This window comes from Onychomys torridus, chromosome 23, assembly GCF_903995425.1.
Source record: "Onychomys torridus chromosome 23, mOncTor1.1, whole genome shotgun sequence".
In the NCBI taxonomy this organism is placed as follows: domain Eukaryota; kingdom Metazoa; phylum Chordata; class Mammalia; order Rodentia; family Cricetidae; genus Onychomys; species Onychomys torridus.
Genome location: NC_050465.1, coordinates 47,259,559 through 47,273,824, shown reverse-complemented (window position 1 = coordinate 47,273,824; position 14,266 = coordinate 47,259,559). Strand labels below are relative to the sequence as shown.

Below are 14,266 nucleotides of genomic sequence, written 5' to 3'. Positions count from 1 at the left end.
TATGAAAATGTCTTGCCTATGCAGCCCTAGAGGGCCTCAGTCATGACCTCTGTGCCTCACCCTTCCAAGTGCTGTAACTGGAGGCATCTGTCACTATGCTAGCTTCTATGGAATTAATAATAATTTTAATGACAGAATGGTATACAATTCTCAGGGATTGTTTCATGTAAAGATGCTGCTTATTAACTACACAAAGATATACCCTACTTGTATATGCAAACACATTGAAATCCTAGGAATAGCATTCTCTTGTAGATACTGTACTTATGCCCATTTATAGACATGGCCATCAAGAAATAGAAGGTAAGTGATTTGTTTAAAGTTACACTCATGCTGAGTAGCAGGGCCAGTCCCCCCAAATAAGTTTCAGCTTCAGGATCTATGTTCAGCATCTTAACTTCTCTCTTGTACACAGGTTCCCCTTCCATGCCCACACTTGTCCATGTCTAAAAGTGAAAAGTAAATAACAACTGATAGAAGTTCCATTGATATCATGCTCACTACACCTACAGCACGCTTTCAGAGATCTCAGAGCAAGGTTGCCTGTGAGCTATTCTTGCTTTATATCTGACTTTGGGACTAAACTTCTCTAGAACACAATTGTGGGTTTTTTTTTTTTTTTTTTTTTTTTTTTTTTTTTTTTTTTTTTTTTTTTTTGCTTCTGGTGTCAACAGTGTCTTCCAGTCTTGTACTTCCATGAAGAATCTAACAGAGGGAAATAATACTATCAGGCGATCTGGTCAGGCTTTGGTCTAAGGAAGAGCCTGGGGTCCTCTACTAAACTTGACATAGTAAGTCCACTGAGTAGGCACCAAAAAGTGTCCTTCTTAGGCATGAACACACAGGTATTGGTAATTTGAGAACTGAGAGTTTGAGTATTGGGCACATTTGAGGGATACCCGAGGCTTGCTCAGGATTGCTTGTGAGCCTGTACAATGCAATGACTCAGGAATACTGTTTCTGTATGGCTTCATATCAGCCCTGAGCCAGGCTCTCTCCAGAGGGGAAGGGATTCCACCACATACAAATATTAAGACATCTCTTTAAGATGTTGGATATTTATGAGTACTAGCATTAAAACTCTCTTTTACTGCCCCCTTTTATCCTGCTGATTATTTATTGTTTGAAAAGATAAATACAGCAAAGTAATTGACCTAACAATGGCCTATTCTTGATTACACACTGCATTAAATCCAGAAATTGTAAAGAGGCTACTTTGAAATCTGTCCTTAGCATCAGCAAAGACTGTGTAATGAAAAGGTATGTGGCTTAGCCTGATAGATGAATGTAAACCACAGGTCACAAGGGGCTTGCTGTAACGGCGGCAGATCAGGAGCAGTCTAGCTCTGCTGGAAAAAGAGACGAAGTTCAAAGCTTCTGATCCACTTCTGCATCTTCACAGCCTTGAACACAGTGTTTAGTATATAACAGGCATCTCAGAATTTATGGAATGAATGAATGAGGGAGGGAGGGAGGGAGTGCTGTCTGATAGCCAAGGAAGAACATGACTGTTTTTTATATACATTTAGCATCCTTTCTACAGAGTAGGAGCTCTTCCTCTCTATTCCATTCATGCTGTTTTATGTTTCACTGAGGATAGCCTATGCACACCCTTTAATCTCCTCTGAGTAAAGAGACTTAGCTAGATGAAAAGATTCCAAAGTTCAAGCCATTTATTTGAAAAACATTTAAGTGAGTAAATGCACAATAGTTTTAACAATCAGGGTAGAGTGTTCCTTGGACATGCTTATTTATCTGGGGTTAGGATGGGAGGTGGTCTTAGAATGGACCATCATTGTGTGTCAACCCTCCTTCTTGGAAGGCTGTCTACACCTCCCATTCCTGAAGACTGATGATTTAGTCTGTCTGTTATCAGTAGCACTGTCCTAAGAGCAGGGCTCTCAGGACACAGGGAAATGAATGAGAACATTGAGTTTTAAACAGAGAAGGGGTGGAGGAAAGTAGAGTTAATGATATATCAGTTATTCTTAGCAGTTATCTGGCCACAGAGATTCTTTCATTAAGAGATTTCTCATTATTGTCTAAAAGTCACTTAAACCTGAATGGCATTATGTTCTGGGGAGGGGGTGGGGATCTGATTGCTTCATTCAACTGATGAGTTAAATCTCCATGGAAATAGCATTTATCACTGGGATTCCTGAAGTGAAATGAGATGATGGCTTTGGCTCTGTTTGTAGGAGAGAAAAAAAAAAAAAAAAACTACATCTCTAAGAAATTACTGTATTCACTGTTCAGATCCCACACACAGTTTCATGAAGGTATGAGTCAGAAGGAAGATCTGAAATACTGTGAGACTGAAATAAAATTAACTGGAAAAATCACTAGGGAGGAGACTGGGAACAAACATCAGTCTCCTGTGAGCTGTCTGTGACAGAGCACAGCTTAGTGAAATGCAGGATCTCTGCAATTAATACACTGTTGTGACAAGAGATATCAATTATCCTACATTGCCCCAGGAACACGTGATATGTTCCCTCCCAGCTGTTCCCACCTGGCTATGGAGCCTGGTAATACCTTCCATATCCATCTTCACTCTTCTTGGAGAATTTCCCAAAACAAAATTTTCAGTGATTGCCAAAAGCGAGAAGACAACTACCCAGTACTTTAGGTAAGTAACAGCAGAAGTTACTCAGACTGCAATACTTCTGCCTGAACTAGACAGGGGCTACAAGCTGCTGCTGAGGAAAACCTCCCATGCGATGTTAGTAAGAATATACTTGCATTATTCAAGAGGAGAGGACGGGGAAAAGAAATAAGTCATCTGGAGTTGATCGGATTGTGACAGATTCCATGGGTGATCTAGAAAAGCTACGTGGAACTCCTTTCTCTTTTGACTTCATTCACTGAAAAGATAAAGAAACACGACTCCACTATTCTTCAACATTCTCTTGCCTATAGATATGACCCTTTAATCTTTGCCAATGTGAAGTTCCTAGAGACCGGGAATTTTTTTTTTAACAAAGGGATCAACTTGCTTAGAGTATTTCATTGGCTATTCAACCCTTTCAAATCTTTCTTCTCAGAGAATAGACATGAGACTATCCTAGAATTATGATGCAACATAAAGATGAAACCCACCCTCAGGAAGCCCTGACCACAGCTTCAAGTCTTCCCCAAACTGAAGGCAAGGAAGAAGATGAATAGAGGCCATGTGAAGAGGCCAGGGCCACAGGAATGGGAAACACAAATCTATCCATTCAGTTTTCTAGTTTTATAGTAAAAAGATGTGATTTCATATATTGTGTTATTGACAGCTCTTCCAGGGCCCATAGAAATTGGGCTAGCTCAGTATGTGGATACTGGACATTCAAGTGACATGGAAGGAAGATAACCTTCATTCTGATGACTAGGTTAGGAATATCTAACGAGCTATGGTTTGAAAAAGATAACTACCAAGTATCCCACTGTTCAACAACTACATTATTCATTTATGCAAATGATATGACAAATCTCACAGAATCTGGGATGTTTTCTGGTTGTTTTGTGTATTATCCTCTCACCTTTCTCTTTCTACTTTTTTGTTTCTGATGATTATAATATACCAGCAAGAGTTAGAGTTGAAGGCAGGATTAACTTTCAGTCATATGACCATGGAACAAATGGAATCCATCAGGTTCTAAGTGAGATGCATGACTTCAAGGGTCAACAGCAAGATACAGTAATAACCTTCATAAACAGTTGTGTTTAATTCACTGACCTTCTCAGTTTAGCCTATTGTGTTATATGGTCCAATGTTATTGTATAAAAGCTTTCCTGAGATGTATAGTTGATGTTTATTGAGGCAAGCAATGGGCTTATTTCACTTAAGTCATAGACAGCCCACTGGACACAGGGTATATCCTTCTCTTCATTTTACAGTTCTAAAACTTAAGTTTTTGAAAAATTGATCCATTTGAACCAATGTCACAGGAAGGCCCCAAAGCCTCAGGTCTTTCTAAAATTGAATGCTGTCGGATGTTCTGTATGTTAAATGTGTTGCTCTGATTGGTTAATAAATAAAACACTGATTGGCCAGTAGCCAGGCAGGAAGTATAGGCAGGACAAGGAGAGAGGAGAATTCTGGGAAGTGGAAGGCTGAGGCAGGAAGATGCTGCCAGCCACCGCCATGAGAAGCAAGATGTAAGATACCAGTAAGCCACAAGCCACGTGGCAACTTATAGACTAATAGAAATAGGTTAGTTTAAGATAGAAGAACTAGATAGCAAGAAGCCTGCCATGGCCATACAGTTTGTAAACAATATAAGTCTCAGTGTGTTTACTTGGTTTGGTTTGAGTGGCCGCGGGACTCGAGAAAATTCTAGCAACAATTGAATGCACTATAATTTAAAGATTCTTTTTACAATGGATTCTATTTACACTATACTGTCATCATATTGTTTGTTTGTTTATGAGACATATTCAGCCATTAGATTGAGTTTCTTGAGGGTTAGGACTTCTAAAATCTCTTGTATGAGCTCTGGAATGTAATAGATGCTTAATAAAAGTTTCTGCAAAGCACTTGTCAATACATGCTGGAGCACTGAGGCCACTTACCTGGATGACTGGGGTGTCCCCTGCTATTTACCACTTTAATTTCATAGTTGTCATATGTTAGCCAAGAAACATTTAGTAAGCAAATACAAAGAATCCAGTGTTATTGGATCACATACAATCTTATAAATAAATCTAAATCTATACATTATTTGGATGATCTGTTAGAGAAATTAATTCCTTTATGATTCACTAAGAATACATGGTTTCCTTTCTTGCTTAGGTTAAGAGAAGGTAAATGGAGTGACTTCCAAGCATGGGGCATATCAAAGTAAGTCAGAGGTTTTCAATGCTTCCAGTTGAAATGGAGAGTGTAAACTACACACCAGTCAACTAAATTAATAGCTAAGTGAAGATCCCACAGAGAGCTGATTAATGAATGTCTCGAGTAATGAATTACAAGGATTATATTTGACACTGATCAATGATCTTATCAATGACATAGTTGAGTCACAATGATTAAATATGAGAGTGACAAAACTAACCTATGAAGCATAGCTAATATTTTGAACAAAAAAAGAGAGTATTTTTATGGATGATAACAATGAGCTAAAACTAATAAGTACATTTTTTTGGGGGGATTGTGAGATAGGGTGTCACTATGTAGCCCAGCCTAGACTCAAACATGATTTTCCTGCCTCAGCAGTGGATTTATTAGGATTAGGGATGTATGTCGCCATGCATGGCTTTAATCCTAACAAGTATAGTATATTTTTAGCTTGGATACAAAAATATCCTCCAATAAAAATGCCATTCTATAAATACAAGATTCAACAATACATAGCTTGACAATTGTCACAGAGAGTGGTTTGTCAACTTGACGCAAGTTAGAGTCAGGTGGGAAGAGGGAATTTTAATGGAGAAAATGCTTCCATAATATTGGCCTGTTGACAAGTCTGTGGGGGTACTGTCTTCACTAATGATTGATGTGGAAGAGTTCAGCCCACTGTGGGCAGGTCCACCCCTGGGCAGGTGGTCCTGGGTTGTCCAAGAAAGCAGACAGAGTAAGTGAGGAAGAGCAAGCCAGCAAGCAGCATTCTTCCAAGGCTTCTGTTTCAGCTCCTATTTTCAAGTTCCTGTCCTGAAGTTCCTTCTAGATGCAAGCTGAAATGAACTCTCTCTCCAATTTTGGTCATAGTTTATTACAATAGCCGAAAATAAACTGAAACAATAATGCAAATGGAAAAGCCTAGGAGTTTCAGATAAAATAGTATAACATACGGTAGAAACTGTAGCTGATGTGCAAGGTTAGGTCACATTAATAAATATAAAAGACTGAGGCCAAGGAATACAAAATCCTCTGCTTCTGATGCATTGAACGATGGTGTCCAGTTGTGTACACCATGATTAACATAGTGATCATAAACTCCGTAGACTTGAGTGTATCTGTGGAACCAGTCGCCAAGAGGGTACAGGCATGGATTATGAGGCAGGACTAAAATAGCTGGAGTTTATATTGAAGAAATGATTGCTCAGTGACCCTAGGGCAATGGGTCATGCCTTCTGTATGCTTGTTTGTGCCAGTTTTGAGCACAGATACAGTATCAGATACATTTTTATACAGAGGAAAGCTTAATCAGAAACTACATTGTTTTTAACCATCTCAGCATTTGAAGCATCATGGTAACAAGCTTCCATCTTATAGAGAGGTAAGAATGCTCTGTTACTGATCACCTTATGGGATGCCAGGATTCCACCTCATGTATAAACCCTTGGCAAGCTCTTCCTCCCACAGCTATCCCCTAATTTCACTCATCGTGAGAATGAATGCCTCATCCTGCTGACCCAGGGTCAAAAGATGTGATTTCTAGATAACCAGTTTCTTATACTGTGAGTCATAACCCCCTAAGAGGTCATAAATGAATATAAAGATTGCAAAAAAAAAAGGCAACAGTAAAAGGTCTCTGGATGCATGATGAGCACATAATCCATTTGTGGTGTACTGGCAGCACTTACCCATGCTATCCCCCACCTTCCCTGCAGCCTTGGCCCTGAACACATAACATAAACACTTTACCATGCACATGCCACCTACAAGGAACACTATACCTTGGCTCAGATTTGAGAGTACCGGATGCTACAGACTGCAATAATTTTACTACCCCTACATGACTATGGAAAACTCAGACTTTTAATGTTTTCTTACCATCAGTTCTCAGCATGTAAATATCAAATTCATGTATCTTTCAACTGTATTTTGTTGGAATGTTTGATTTGAAAAAATTGATGTTAGAGTTGCTAACTTGAATTTCACAGAAAAAAATCATTATATAAATTCTGGCCTGTGATGAGCACAGAATTTCCAACCATTTAAAAAGGGGCCCTAAGCATACTTCTGTCATTTTGTGCTATGCATTTATGTGAAGTGGTGTCTCAGCATTGATGATCATAAAATCAAAGTATTGATCAATTTTGAAAAACTTTGAAGATGCTTTATGTCTTATAGCATCAAATACTCAGCCAGGATTTAAATCTTTATGTAAAATAAACAAGCATCCATCTCATTAGCATGCACATCTGCTTCCATTTTTAATGCCCGGTAAAATTATACATAAGGAATCATCTTAAACTTATTTAGGATATATTATCAGTTAGTATTTCACTTGTGTATGTATTTTATTACTTACATGCTGGGGGGTCACATAAAAATCTTGGATGTCAAAGAGTTATTCTGAGAGGAGTTGAGAAGCCCTGCTCTCACGTGCCACACTTCCTGTCACTCTGCCCTGCACCTATACTTCCCCATTCAGGAACCCGACAGCCCAGCTGTGGTAACTACCATGTGCCCACCACTGCCTTTGTTAAGATCTATGCGTCTTTAACGTACAGCAGCAAATGTACCATTTTCCCTCAATCCTCGAGGAGCTCAGGACTGGTTGCCAGTCCAGGCCCTGGGTAGATGCTCTGTAAGTATTTGCTGCATTGCGTGCGTGAGGATGAGACATGGCATCTTGGGAAAGATATTTTACTGAAGTTCATGCAGTAGTAATCTGGACAGGAACTGGACCCAGATCAGCCCCATTCCAGAAGTCATGGTTTAACATACCATTAACACGTTAAGAACCCAAACTGAGCCACTTTATCTGCATACGGTACTAGGAAGGGAGAAGGTATGTCTAAGTGACAGGGTGGCTTAGGGAAAAGAACGTGGCACAGAGAGGTCTGCAATGACATCCTAACTTGGGGCCAAGTTACTCACACTCCTTCAGTCTCATTTCCGGCAGCATTTCCATGAGGTGACTTTGCCAGCTAGCGCTGAAGCACCATCCTAGACCCGACTTCAAAGACAGTCTTTCCCACCCCACAACTCTGCTTTCTCATTACCATGAGGCTTGCTGTCTACATTCTGACTGCCTCACCAATTTTCATCGTAAGTGACCTCGGCTCCTACTAAGCTACTGACCTACTGACACTGTCCTCGTTCAGTTAGCCAATGACCTGTTAGCGGCCACATTCTCTTTGCGGGCTTCATTCTTTTGACCTCTGTGGACACAATCATGACATTGGCCGCAGGATTGGGACATGCACCACTCTCCACTGTACACATGCTGCCACCCAGATTTCTGGAGCCTGAGTTAGCTGTAGGATGCTCTTACTACTTCTGGGCAGTTACTATGAACAAATGACTATCCACATGAGACTCGACCTATTCACTCACACGACGACTTCAATGTGCTATGCATCCTCACTCTTCACATTCCTTCCTCACCACATGCAATGTTCTGGGCATTTCTGCATTTCCTTAAACGCATGCTCTTTCTAGCAACGTGATCCCCGTACACACTTGATTGTTTTGTAAGGGAAAACAGTTATCCTATTGTACCTGATCCATGCATAAGGATCCCTTCCACTCAGCCAGCTCCACCATCACTTGCTTTAGGAAGACTCTTGCATGTAGCCCAAATGAGAAAGTAAAGCCTTCACCTTTATTATTGGATACTACAACTCTCCATTTCCATATGTCTTGGATTCCTACTGAATAGCAAAGGATCTCCTTTAATCCTCAATATGTCATGATCATCTTCCCAGCTTCCCTGGCACTTTCTACACTATCTAGAACACAGTAGGTGCCAAATAAATGCTTATTGAATGAAGAATGATTGAACAGATAGGTGGGTAAGTGATAGGCCTTTTGCTTTAAGATAAGGTAGGTTTAGAACTCATACTGTCTGCTTGGAGACATTGCTTGGAATATCGCCCAAAGGAAATCTGAGATGTACGTGGGCCCCGAATTTCATTGCTACAGGACAGTATGAGTGGTCATAACAGTAACCATGATGATAATAGCTACTATTATCTAGTGCTTACTATGCATCAAGGCAAAATTGCTTGCTTTAAGACTTCAAGAAATAGGAACAGAGCAGACTTTAAATATAATTAAAGATAAGAGCAGAATCAAGACAATTCTGGGTAAAAAGAGTTATTCTTTGATCTGCTGTCCAAAAATTTAACAGCTGTCTAAAAAGCTCTGCAGAAGGCAGATTTGGAGCATTTATTAACACAAGGAGGCCAGAGCCAAAATTAAGACTCCATTACTCATATAGATGTCTGGGCTTGGCAGTAAATAAATGATTTTTTTGGCAGCATTTTATAGTTGCTGTCTTTAACATTATCCAATGAGGTTTCTTTCCTGGTTTACCTACATGGGTAAAAATTAACTTAGAACAGTGTGTACACATGTGTATTAAGGTTTCGAACTAAAAATTTCCTCTATGGATTCAGTATTGAAGGCTTGGTTGGTCCCAGTACAGCAGTGTGTGTAGCAGGGGCCACAGAGAGATGGCCATGTTGTAAGTGGGTTAATCTGTTGATTAGGTCATAGATGTTCAGAAGTGAAGCCAAGTTTGAGGATGTAAGGCTCCGGGGGACATCTGTCATTCTTCCCTTGGCTGTGACCAGATATCTGGCAAGAAGCAACTTAAACGGGGGAAGAATTTCTTTAGGCTGACAGTCCAAGGGTTTGGTCAGTCTATCATGGTGGAAAGATGATGAGACAGAAATCCAAACAGCTGGTCACATCACGAGGAAGCACAGAGAGATAAACATGGTTGTTCAGCTTGCCCCTCCCTTTTAAAATTTTATATGGGATTCTGGCCCACGACATACTTGCTGATGCCTACTCTAGCATGGGTCCTCTTACCTCAATTAGGCCAATTTAGAGACTCCATCCTAGATACGTCCAGATTCTAGACCTTGTCCAGTTCACAATCAATATTAAGCATCATAAAGGGTGCAACTCTGAAGGGCTAATTACATTCCTGATCCTCTCCCCAGACCCTCTCTGCCTCTGGCAGTCACAAGATGAATATGGTTCTCCCAACACATTCTCTGCATCATGATGTGGAGCCCAGAAACAGCTTGGCTAAGTGACTGTGGCTCAGACTGAGACCCAGAAAACCACATACAAACATAAAGATTTCTTCTTCTGGGTTGTCGGATCTCATGGATTTTGTCACAGAGATAGGAATCTAAGCAATCTGGAGTCTTAGAAAAATATAGTGTCACTTTAGGTGACAAATATTCTGGGTATGATGAGTTCTGGTTATATAGTAATCTTGGAGCCCAACAATACATATTAACATATCAGGCAAAAATGAAAAGACTACACTAAAAAAAAAAAAAAAAAAACAAACCTGTTTCTGTGGTTTAGTTCTGCATGTGGTTTTGGTGTAAATCTCTTCTTTCAGAATGCCTCACATTTATTCCCATGGAACTAGCGTTGGGCCACAGCAGCTAGGGAAGGTCTGAGAAATACAGTCTTTATGTGCTGGTGTTCTATCTGATATATGCAAAGAGGATTCCTATGAAGCCTTTTCTGACTTAGAGAAAGGAAGATTGACTATGCTTTAGCCTAGAATAGACTCTACTATAGTATTATTATTTACATGATAAAATTCAACCCTACGTGAAGGCTGGAGAGAAAAAGCCCAGCTCTTAATCAATCCTTGGAATTAGCAATTTACTTATGATGGCCGTATCACACAGTCATAGGAATTTATATTTTCATTTTGTCCTTAACGAAAAACTTGACCATCTTTCTTTAATATTATCAACCTGGAAGCTTGACAGTAAGGATTAAAAATTGCTCCTCGTTTCCCTCTTGGTTATTGGAAAGGTTCTGAAAGGTAATCAGTCTTGTGAAGCTACACTTTACAGTCTGCATAAAAATGCCATGATTTCCCTTCCTCTCCCCAACCTAATTGAAAGTGCATAATATCACCCAGCTGGGGAAATGTGTAAACGGTAAACATATGCAATGTATCATGCTATCACACAAAAGCTGGTTACTGCTAGGGACCCAGTGGTTGTCAGAACCCTAAGAAATCTGGAAAATGAGTCTTTTTCTTCCATCTCGAATGAGAGCTTCTTGTGCACTCTTCTGCACCTCCTCCCTACAGTTTTCAAGCAGTAGCAGTCATAGTAGAGCACGGTCCATCAACCCGGAATGTGGGACTCCAAGGTCTCCCGACAATGCATACGGACCGAAGTTCTTTTAGGCCATCCTTTCCCAAGACAGGACATTTTTCTTTGGGCAAGAGGTGTGGTTGGAGTCATCTTGTTCCTTATTTGCTTCTGACAGATGCTCCCAATATCTCTTCCCCTTGCTCCTAAACCTATAGGTCATGTCCTATCTTTCTCTACTTCATCAAACTCCTAGGACCAAGATTGTCTCATGTCCCACCTCTGCTCATCAGTGAATAGCCAGGCAGTTTAGTTTTCCTTGAGTATAAAATCCCAATCTTATTTTTCAAAGTCTTCTACACTGCAGTAGTTATCTATAATCCCACTCCAATTACACCTACTTGGAAGCCATTTTCCTTTTTCCGACTCCCTGCCTCTAAGTTTCATGCTATCTTCTTGAATATGTGTTTTACATTTGGGCTCTTGGGACAAAAGACAGTATGTCTTCCAAGTCTTTATCATTAGTTCTCTGCCACTGTATTTCTGCAAAGATTGTTCCTCTTGTGCCATGCACTCTACTGATACCATCCATGCATGCCACTTTATAACTAGCTATTGTTTTATTTTCGATGATTGATATTTTACTGGTAGGTCAAAGTGGAACACTTGTCTAGGGCACCATGTCATTTCAGTTTTAATAGATTGAAAGGATACATTTTTATTTGCTTCAGCAGTAGAGATGATTTGAAACTTACTGAATTAAAACTGCATTCATCATTCACTAATATTACCTGTCAGCTAGGGCTGGAGGATGATATGGCTTGTTGACCTTGGCATAAAGACCCTCTAAGTGGTCTCTGTCTGGAGATAGTGGACGTCCATCCCGAGGGTAAGCAAGTGATCCAGCTCGAGGGGGAGATGGAGATCTAAAGACATTTGCTGATGTGCCTTGCTCCCGAAAGTGGTTCACTCTGGCATAATTGGGGTCCATTTCATCATCGTCCATATCATGCACTGATCCAATTGCTCCAGTGGCATAATCAACAAGACCTCTTGCCTGCCTTTCCCTTAGCTCCTGATGTTTCGCTCCGATCCTGAAAAATATAGAACAAGATACAGATAACCTAATGTGAATTTCAGATGCTGAAACAATGGAACTGTCTCAACCGTCTCTGGAATCTCTGTTAACTCTTGCTAACTGCTTGGCTGTCACCTCCCTGTGCATTCAAGATCACGCCATGTAGAAATGCCAACAGCATAAGAGGATTCATTTCAAATCCATGACCTTTATTTGTCACAGAGTCCTCACTTTGATAGCAATGCTATAGGTATTCTGACACATCTCTGACTGAGGACTGGGCTGACAGCAGTCCCTCCCTACAAAGGAGCTGTGCTGTGGCAATAGTACACCTCAGAAGAGATGCCATGAAGGCCTTTCTTGGGACAAGCCTGCATGGGAAAGAGCCCATCAGAATCCTACACTTCTGATATGACTTCACTCTTTAGTACTCCAGAGTTTCAGTGTATTCTTCTAAAGAAGAGTTTAAAAATTGATTTAAATATGAAAAAGAAATACAGAGATTGTCTGGTCACTAAAAGCAGCAGAATTGAAGCTAATTTATAAGAGACTCCAAGTCCATTTTTTGGTTACATAAATGGGGATCATTGTGCCTCACTGTACAAGGGCTAGGGACAGAGTAAAATAATGAAGAAATTAATAGGCTTGTGACAGAGATGAATTGGCACATATAAGTGAATTAAACTTCATTACTGGCAGAACTCCATAGCCCTAAAGCTTTAAGTATAGCGCCGAATGTTACTGCTAGCCAGTGACAATATGTAGACTACTGGGGATGGAGCAGAAAATAAATTTATGTGGATGCTATTCATGGAGCAGAAAATATATTTATGTGGATTCTATACCCACCTGAATTGTGAGAATTTATCTGGAGACCATTAGATTGGTTCTCTTCAACTCCCACTAGTATACTAAGACAGAAAACTCATGAGAACATCCTATTTGACAGCGGTGATGGCATAAGGTGGCCCTTTAACCTTTTACCCTGGAGACTACAAGATGTCGTCTATATAGGATGAGAGAGTAAGAGGATCCTGACTCGGGTATCTAAAGAGATGTTCAGGCCAAGGGTGGTGGCGCACGCCTGTAATCCTAGCACTCGGGAGGCAGAGGCAGAGGCAGGTGGATCTCTGAGAGTTTGAGGCCAGCCTGGGCTACAGAATGAGTTCCAGGAAAGGCTCCAAGGCTACACAGAGAAACCCTGTCTCGAAAAAATGAAAAAAGGAAAGGAAGAATGATGTCCAGGACTCAGAGAAGGTAAGAGGGTTATGGCTAGCAGTGAAAGGTCTATGTTTCCCTGGAGATACAGACAGAAGTCCTGGACCAGTCATAACAAAACCCAACGCCCCCATTAACTTTCCTTCAAACAAATACAGTTGTTTTTGATGTGGCAGCTGTTTTCATTTTCCAAACATTATACCCTTTGTCAAAATCTTTAGAAGCCGAGATATTTCAAAGTATTTTTTTTTTTCTTGTGACAGGACAGTGTTTGTATTTTAGGTATTTTTTTTTTCCCAGTAGAAAGGAGAAGGAATTGGGCAAGAGAAAGAAAAACCAACAAAATAAAAACAATTAGAAAGTAGCATAGGATGGAAAAACAGCATCTACCTCGGGGGTCACAACAGATAAAAATAAATGCCAGGATACATTATTGCATATCTGTTTTGACTAAGCTAAAACTATACCTGATGTATAAATAATGGGAAGGATTTGTGCTTTTTGCATAAGGCAGTTTGAGTCTCTGAGAGATTCTGAATTAAGATGAAAAGATTACGCAGGAGGGCACCATTAAAGGGCCTTGCCTATCTCCTTTCCATGCATGTTAGTCCCAGATTCATGGGTGTTTCTTCTGAATAATTTTTGATAAAGAAGACAGCCTGCTCCACTGAAATTTGAGACAGCCCAAAATGGGCATCATGCCAAGATTTATCATTTTGCAAGGGATGGTACAGACTGGTTTATCAGAGAATGCTTCCTGTACTACAAGGGTAGGGATGGATTTCCATTGTAAATAAGGTAAAAGGCACCAGGAAAGTCCAAGGGTGGGAATCTGTATGTTTCCTCTCCCTCATAAGTGTGATGCCTTGAGAGAAATCGGCCAGTAGAAAGACAAATACCTCCTGGCTGCAGCATGGGGCTACACTTGTGTATTAATGGAAAAGGAAAATACCAAGCCTGATTTTTCTAAAATAGCAGAAATAGAACACTGGGCTCTGTGTTTCTTACTCCATCTCT

At 40.3% G+C, this 14,266-nt stretch overlaps 1 protein-coding gene across 1 annotated transcript in view; it reads right to left on the bottom strand.

Moving 5' to 3' along the window:
* The window catches only part of Pard3b (par-3 family cell polarity regulator beta), a 993,910-nt gene that overhangs the window by 151,159 nt on the left and 828,485 nt on the right, over positions 1–14,266 (bottom strand). Inside the window, 1 exon segment of the mRNA XM_036173329.1 lies at positions 11,745–12,047. Within this exon segment, the coding sequence (XP_036029222.1) occupies positions 11,745–12,047 (303 nt within the window).